General features: G+C 39.6%; 1 protein-coding gene across 1 annotated transcript; it reads right to left on the reverse strand.

The window, feature by feature from the left end:
- Nucleotides 1-2,764: 2,764 nt before the first annotated feature.
- Nucleotides 2,765-7,474, reverse strand: LOC117371005 (potassium voltage-gated channel subfamily A member 10). The gene is made up of 2 exons (XM_033966580.2): nt 7,388-7,474; nt 2,765-6,517 (listed from the first exon to the last, which is right to left on the reverse strand). The coding sequence occupies exon 2, from the start codon at nt 6,373-6,375 to the stop codon at nt 4,693-4,695; it is 1,683 nt and encodes a 560-aa protein (XP_033822471.1). The 5' UTR covers nt 6,376-6,517; nt 7,388-7,474; the 3' UTR covers nt 2,765-4,692.
- Nucleotides 7,475-7,934: the final 460 nt, after the last annotated feature.

Consider the following 7,934-nt stretch of genomic DNA (forward strand, 5'->3'; position numbering starts at 1 on the left):
CACAAGCCGTTTAGAAGTAATAGATCAGCAGCTGCTTACACCAGAAAATCTAGGGCCAAAGTAATAGGTGAGAAACGAGCTTAATCAATATTTAAGCTATTGGGAACGCTTTACCATCCATACAAGACTGACTACATCAGCACCAGACAACACTTTAATAACAACAATAAATTGGAAAAGAAACATTGAATCAGCCCAACATAAAACTGACTGGAAGAAATTTGAGCTCATACAGACATTTAGCACAAAGTGACTTGATCAAAAGCACTTGTCCTCTGAGGGGACAACATGCTGCCGGTGTATTTCTAACTTATAACCAGTTTGCTGACAAAACAGTAACCCAATCTACTGATATTGGACCTGCTGATACCATGAGTGTTTTGGCTTGAGTTCTGTATTGACTTAGGGACAGACATGGTTATTTTTAGCAGGTTCATGGGATCTGAGTCACACTGATCGACCCATCTGCTGCCCAGAGAAAGGCTTTTCTTTGGGTGATCCTTTATCAAAGATTTAATGGATGTGATCGCTTTGTAGAACACCTGCTGAATAAGAGATGACAACCATGCACGGGCTTTGACCTTTTGAGATCCACCTGTCTGACCAATGTTGAAAAGCGATGAGAGCTTGTCCATGCGATATCACTACAATCAGTGATCAGTAGGCCAGAAGGGTGGCCCAGTGACCTGAACTTTAACTAGTAACAAGTTGCACTGGGCTGAGCAGACTTCACACCAGTGAGATAGTTACACAACTCCTCAGAGAGAGAGAGAGAGAGAAAAAAAAACCCATAAACTCTCTCTATAAACTACAAACTACTTTTTGGAACTGACAAAAAGGTAAAACAAACTGTAACTTACAGCTTTACATACACCAGTTATACATAATTTTATCTTGGTAGCCTATAACTTTAAATGTCTTATATTGCTCAAAATTGACTCCTTTAGGTTTTTAGCCATGTTAGAATGTTGTGACCTCATCAGAAACATAGCTGGAGTTATGTTTTGTTTCATTAACACAAGCAATCTTGCATTATGAGGCTGTCTGCATCTCCATAGCTGAAAATGCTTTGATTCACCTTGTAATGCCATTAAGTGGTAGTTTTAAAGTTAACAGTTTCAATTGAGATTGCCACAGAAAGTGTCAGTATTTTATGGTGCACCAGAAGAAGTGTGGTTTCAACAAGGCTAAAACAATAGCTGTAGTTTCACAGTTTGACAATTACAGAGCTGCAAATTATTCAAATGATCTTAGTGAAGCTGTGTGGGGTATTAAAAAAAGTGGAGTACTTACCATTTGATGACATCACAAGGTGGAACTGAGTGTTTTCAGTTTGAGTGAAGAATGCAGCCCAAATATGCAGGATTTGTGTGTTGAATGTTTGAATGAAGCTCACAACACAACTCTAAGTATGTTTTTGAAACAGGTTAATTAAGCACATGTGCATCGACTGTAGAGTTGGCAGTAACTGTATAAATGGTTGATTAATCACACCAGAAACTACTTCTTTGTTAAAGCAACAGCTCCTCTAGGAATGCCCACTTTTTACAATGAGAATAAAGTAGCAAGTAATCGTGTACATTTCACTGGTGTGTTTTGTTTTGGACATTTTGGGATTTTTTTTTTCATTCTGCACATTGCATGGACATTTTTATATTGTACACACGGTAATGGGCTTTTAGATTCCAGTTATATCTCCTGTGTCTTTAACGGTATTGCTTTGTCTTTTAAATCATTTATAGTATTCATCCATCCATCCATCTTCTTCCGCTTTATCCGGGGCCGGGTCGCGGGGGCAGCAGTCTAAGCAGGGACTCCCAGACTTCCCTCACCCCGGACACGTCCTCCAGCTCCTCCGGTGGGACCCCAAGGCGTTCCCAGGCCAGCCGAGAGACATAGTCCCTCCAGTATTCATATAATTTCATTGTAATTTTGTCAGTGTTGTCAGTGTGTCTTCATAATGAGTATATGTAAAAATGCACTCTACTTTAGTGAAGCAACACCCTTCCACTGATTTTTTTTTACCGTTTCATATGTACATAGAAAAGGGGCACGTGAGTCAAGAATGCAACCACAACATCAGTGACAGAGCATTGATTAGTAAGCAGCTAACACAAAGTAATAATGAAGACTCAGACCTCAAGTCACACTGCTCACACTTATTTTATTGTCAAACAGAACAAGACTAAGATGACTTTAGCAGGTATAGTTGTGATGGAAATTTAAGTATATTGATGTTATGTCTTTAAAAGCATTTGATCACATGAGTGAGATCACATCAATCTGTCAGACAAAGACTAGACATTAACATGTGTGAAGTTTCCTTCACCATCCCACAGGAAACTCGTTGTTGTTCTATCTGTCTAAGTGTAAAAGTTCATTATCTCATGGGTGTGAAACAAAAGTAACTCTGCTTTGAAATGTATGTAGCATTGTCATTCTGGTATGAAATGGTTAGACCACAGATGCTCAGGGTGGTGGAGACTGGAACTGAGACTGGGGGTAGATGGGAACTTGGATGGAGACACCAAAAGACTGTCAGTCTGTGGCCAGGGCAGGCCCGGGCCCTGTCCTGTCTGTATCTGATGTAACAAACAATAAACTTTTTTTCTGTACTCCAAAACTCACCGAGCTTCACAAATGGATTACTTTTCACTTAGAACTGTAATTTTTCTACAACACAGTCTATCACATTTACCCGGGGAAATTAAATGATTGGGAATGCCTCATGGAGTTTGCATATGTCTTTATTGAAAGGCACTCTTTAACAGTTCATAGCAAATGTTACCTTTTGTACATTATTGTCACATACAGTAACAGTCCTCAAACATTAAGTGCTTGGTAACTCACTAAAGTGCTAATTTTCATTCCAATGCAGTTTACATTCAGAAAATGATTGCTGGTTTTTAGATGACATCACAACATTCTAATGGCTTAAAGTCATTATTTCAGATAGGGAGCAGGTGAACTGTATATTTGGTATTGGTATGGTTTATGATATAGTACTGAGTTAAGGATGATCCATCCTTTGTAGACTTACAATGTGTTTAGTTCATATGAACACTATAGTCAAGCCTCCAGAAAAAAAAAAAAACAGCTTCCTGCCCCTCATCTGAGTGTGTTAATACATCATCACATTCGAGAGTCTGAAAACAACTAAAAGCCTTCAAGTTTTCAACCAGACATTATTATAATTATTGCCAGTAATATTATTGCATATCATACGATATTGAAAGGCAACTGCTGAGGTAAAATTCCTACTATATTTTTACAGTACACAAGAGGTATTCATGTATAATAATGTCACATACAGTACATTCTCAAGGCTGAAATTAAGCATGCATATATAGTACCATATTATCCCATACGACATATAAATATTTTGTTTCTATCTATTTTAAGTATTGGCCTTTCTTTTGGAGTTAAATATCATAAAATATAAAGAGCATTACATAATTTCATTGTCCTCATAGCTGATGATAAAAGAAAAATTCAAATGTCAGCTGGACAAAGAGTTGATTCAGTGAAGATGTTTCACTGGTCATCCAAGCCACAGTTCTGGTCAGATTGCTGGTGGACACTGTTTTATATTTATCTGAAGGGAGGAGCTAAATACACTGAAACTACACATCTACTGTTTACAGTTTCTGTTTGTTGGCTAGGTGTATTGAGCTACACTGCACAAACTTCTTTTCTTTCGTTACAAAATGCCATGCAATTCCAATGAGTGATGAATACATACAATACAAGACAGAAGTTCAGTCTTAGCCCAATTCTTCCCTTCAAGTGCCTTCTTAAAATTATATTCTGTCATTTTTGAGTCTATTGAATAAAAGAAGACACCACCACCACCGTCATATATTTAGGGACATGATAGTGATTTTACAAAAAAATATATTGCTCTGTTTAATATCAACAGCAACTAATATAAAGCTTCAAAGTGATTATGATGTAAAATATACATTTTAGTACAGTTCGTTGATATTGTTTTAAAGGGTATATTCAATGTGCTACTCACATAGGTTTCATAAATATGAACAATAATTAAAAACTATTACTGATAATGACATATTTCACTCAACAGTCACATACCTGTGACCAGTGCATGCTAAACAGGTTTTAGTTTCATTTTGTACTTTGCAGCCTATCTACAAGATTAACAGCCGATGTGCTAACATGCCAGCTATTCATCACCCAGATAGTGTTACGCTGAGTCATATGGAGAGCTGCTGTGAGCTGACGGTTTACTGTATAGATCTGCTGAGAAGACAATGTTTAAGCATTGACTTACACTGGACAACATGAATGCCCTTGACACTACCTCGCTTTTGCTGATTAGAGTACCATTGGGCTATGCTGTAACGTGAACTATACAAATATTTAATTTTAAATGCCTCTGTTTTCTTCAGTCATCTTATCTTTAAACAATTTTGTTACTCTAAATTTGTCTTTGATATGAATTCTATTCAAATTCCAAACTGCTCCAGATGAAGATGATAATGAAACTCCACATACCACCTCAAGTTTGACATTTTCAAGTTGTGTTAAATGCACTTTGACACATTCACAAGAAGACAGACAACTTGTGTAAGGCGGGTCCACCACACAGTGCCTATTAATACTGTCATCTTACGTACTAATGCACCACCTGTATAAAGAATAATAGAATGATCTAATCCACTTGTCTCTGCATTAGTGCATACCATTTTTCTCATTCTGCCATGTTCCATTACTTTTACTGAGTGAAGGCGTGCTCCCATACTTGTTTGCAGCTGATGATTTTTGAGCTGCCTCAGCCGCAGCATCCATCATCTGCTTCTCCTCCTGCTCAGTCTCTCGATGGTAAAAATAGTTAAAGTTGGAAACGATGACCGGGACAGGCAGGGCAATGGTCAGAACACCAGCAATGGCACACAGAGTACCAACCATTTTGCCCCCCATTGTAATTGGACACATATCTCCATAACCTACTGTGGTCATTGTTACCACTGCCCACCAGAAGCCATCAGGGATACTCACAAACTGTGTCTGAGGTTCATCCACTTCTGCAAAGTAGATGGCACTTGAAAACAAGATGACTCCTATAAAAAGGAAGAAGATAAGAAGCCCCAATTCCCTCATACTGGCTTTTAAGGTCTGCCCCAAGATCTGAAGTCCTTTTGAGTGGCGTGAAAGCTTAAAAATGCGGAAAACTCTTACAAGACGGATTATCCGAATAAAGGCCAGTGACATGTTCTGATTGGAGTTCCCCTCATCACCTTCAGGGGTCGCTGCCAGCTCTGTTCCCAATGTTACAAAATAAGGAATAATTGATACTATGTCAATAATGTTCATAATATTATTGAAAAAATCACTTTTGCTAGGGCAGACCACAAAACGGACACCCACTTCAAAGCAAAACCAGATGATGCAAATAGTCTCCACAATAAAAAATGGATCTGTCAAAAATGCCATTATGTCTTTAGGTTGTGTGGCAGAACTGTCCTGAGTCCCATTGACAAAGTGGGCAACATTTGCGTCATCATCTTCTCTAAACTCTGGGAGAGTCTCAAGGCAAAAAATGAAAATAGAGATGACAATTACAAATACAGAGACAAGAGCCACTGATCTGGCTGCACTGGAGCTTTCGGGGTACTCAAACAACAACCAGAACTGCCGCTTGAGTTCATTGGTAGGCAAAAGAACTTCTGGCTCCTTGATAAACCCCTCATCTTCTCTGAACTGCTCCATGGCCTCATGACCCAGTTCATAGAAAAGTATTTCATTTGCAAAAACATCTAAAGGAACGTTCGCTGGTCTCCGGAGCCTGCCTCCAGATTGATAGTAGTAAAGAATGCCATCAAAAGATGGGCGGTTTCGGTCAAAAAAGTACTCATTCCTCATTGGGTCAAAGTAGCTTATCCTCTTCATCGGGTCACCAAGAAGTGTTTCTGGAAACTTATTTAGTGTGCTGAGCTGGGTCTCAAACATAAGGCCTGAGATATTGATAACAACTTTCTCATCTCTTTCTTCTAAACAACGTTTGTCAAAGAGATCTTCATTCTCATAGCAGTCTTTGACCATTTTACTGAAGACGCTGTCTGTGGGAGACTCACTGTTTATGAGAAGCTTCAAATTGGAAATCAGACTGCCACTGCTGGAGTTTGCCTTGGTGGTCACAGTTGTAGGGGAGGTCGGGGATAGCCTCTCCTGTCCAGACAAATGCCGCCTTCTCCCTCTGAGCGGCGACTGATGAGGCGATGAAAGACGATGTGTAAGGAGATTCTGATCTGGTGCCTCTGAGGTGGGTGAGGTCGGGTATCCAGAGTCACTTGGGTCACCCAGGTTGATACCCACATCATCCATGTTTTCAAAATTAACGAGAGGCACCTCCATTGTTTGTGTTGTTGCTAGTCACAGCTCTGTCTGTCACCTTGGAGACACTTATCCCACTCTGAAAAGCCCGGCCAAGCTTCTCTCCTCACCGTAATCATTCAGGCTGATGTCTGCGGCTTTTACTCTCAGTCCAGTGGGCAGTCTATTTAGGAAAAAAGCAAACTTGTCTTAAATGGTGCAAATTTGTCAGTTAAGACATTTGTCAGCTACTGTTTGCATCAGCACCAAAGCAGCCATCTGATACTGTGCTTGTACATTTTTTTTCTCAGATTTTTGTTCCATGGCCTACACAAAACTCAAACTCTGCAAATACACAAAACTCAAACTCTGCAAATATGACTGAGAGTGCTTACAGCATAAAGATACAAGTATCACTGATCATGTGCAACACATTCAGAGGCCATTGGTTTCTTACAGAAAGACTATAAATAGGCAGTAAATATATCATTGTTTGAGTGTGTCTAAATACACACTTAGGCAATTTGCCCAGCCCCATTGTAGTCTATCAGCATCACATTTACTTTATCTCTAAGTAGCTGCTTATCATTCCATTTGTCTGGTTCAGACAGGTAACCATATCCTGACACACGCTTTTAAGCCACAACCTATGGGTCCACTTGACACCACGGGCCATGCGCACACTGAAAGACGCATCTGGCTTTAATTCCACTGCCACTTATGCATTGTCGCATAATAGTCCTAGGATTAAGAATCCACAGTTCCTTTATGAGGATAAGGTTTATGCGAAAAAGACTGATTCTGCTTAGGCAACAAGACAAAAGGACACTGTAAGAAGTAGAGGAAACTGTACCAGTAGTTTGTACATACAGCTTGGGCTGACATGTATATTTTAAAATGAAAAACAAACAAAAAAAACAATGACTATTCTGTTTAATTTAGTGACAAAATGTGATGTATCAAATTAAACTATTTAGGCAGCATAGAAACATAAAAAATTGACCACATAAAATAGTGAAGTTTAGTTTGGTTGTGTGGGGTCTGCAGCACTCACCATGTCCCCGGCTCTCTATGCTTCTTGGCAGCTCCATACTGTTTTCCTTCAACCTCTCTCTCATCCAGACTCACAATCAAGAGTGACTATAGCTCTATTAAAGCACCCATTGGGTAATTTAAAACCCTATACGAAACTAGAGCTGCCAGACTTAGCCAAGCACACTTACAAACATGTCTACACTGTGGCGAACAAACACAAACACCGGTGCAGGTAACTATTTTAAAAGTAAGGGGTCACCTGGCTTTATGCTCCCCCCCTCCCGTGGCAAGAAAGTAAGCACCATTCTGATAGGACAATTACTCTGCACCAGCCAATCACAGTTTGATGTGGGATCCTCTCTTTCCTGCAGAGTAAGCATCCACATGCAGGATCATCCAGTCCACCCCCACCTCTCCTCAGGGACTACGTTCCCCCTGATACAGCATTTGTCATAGCTTCATAGCACTATACATATGTTCTACACTCTCTTTGTTTACAACCCCAGTAATGACAGGGAGTCTTCTTTAGACAATATCCATTGTCATTTTCTCCTTCTTTTTGTGTG

Source organism: Periophthalmus magnuspinnatus, chromosome 5, assembly GCF_009829125.3.
Source record: "Periophthalmus magnuspinnatus isolate fPerMag1 chromosome 5, fPerMag1.2.pri, whole genome shotgun sequence".
Taxonomy (NCBI): Eukaryota; Metazoa; Chordata; class Actinopteri; order Gobiiformes; family Gobiidae; genus Periophthalmus; species Periophthalmus magnuspinnatus.

Coding starts and splice junctions, on each gene's coding strand:
- LOC117371005 (XM_033966580.2), bottom strand. CDS start 6,375: ATGGAGGTGCCTCTCGTTAATTTTGAAAACATGGATGATGTGGGTATC.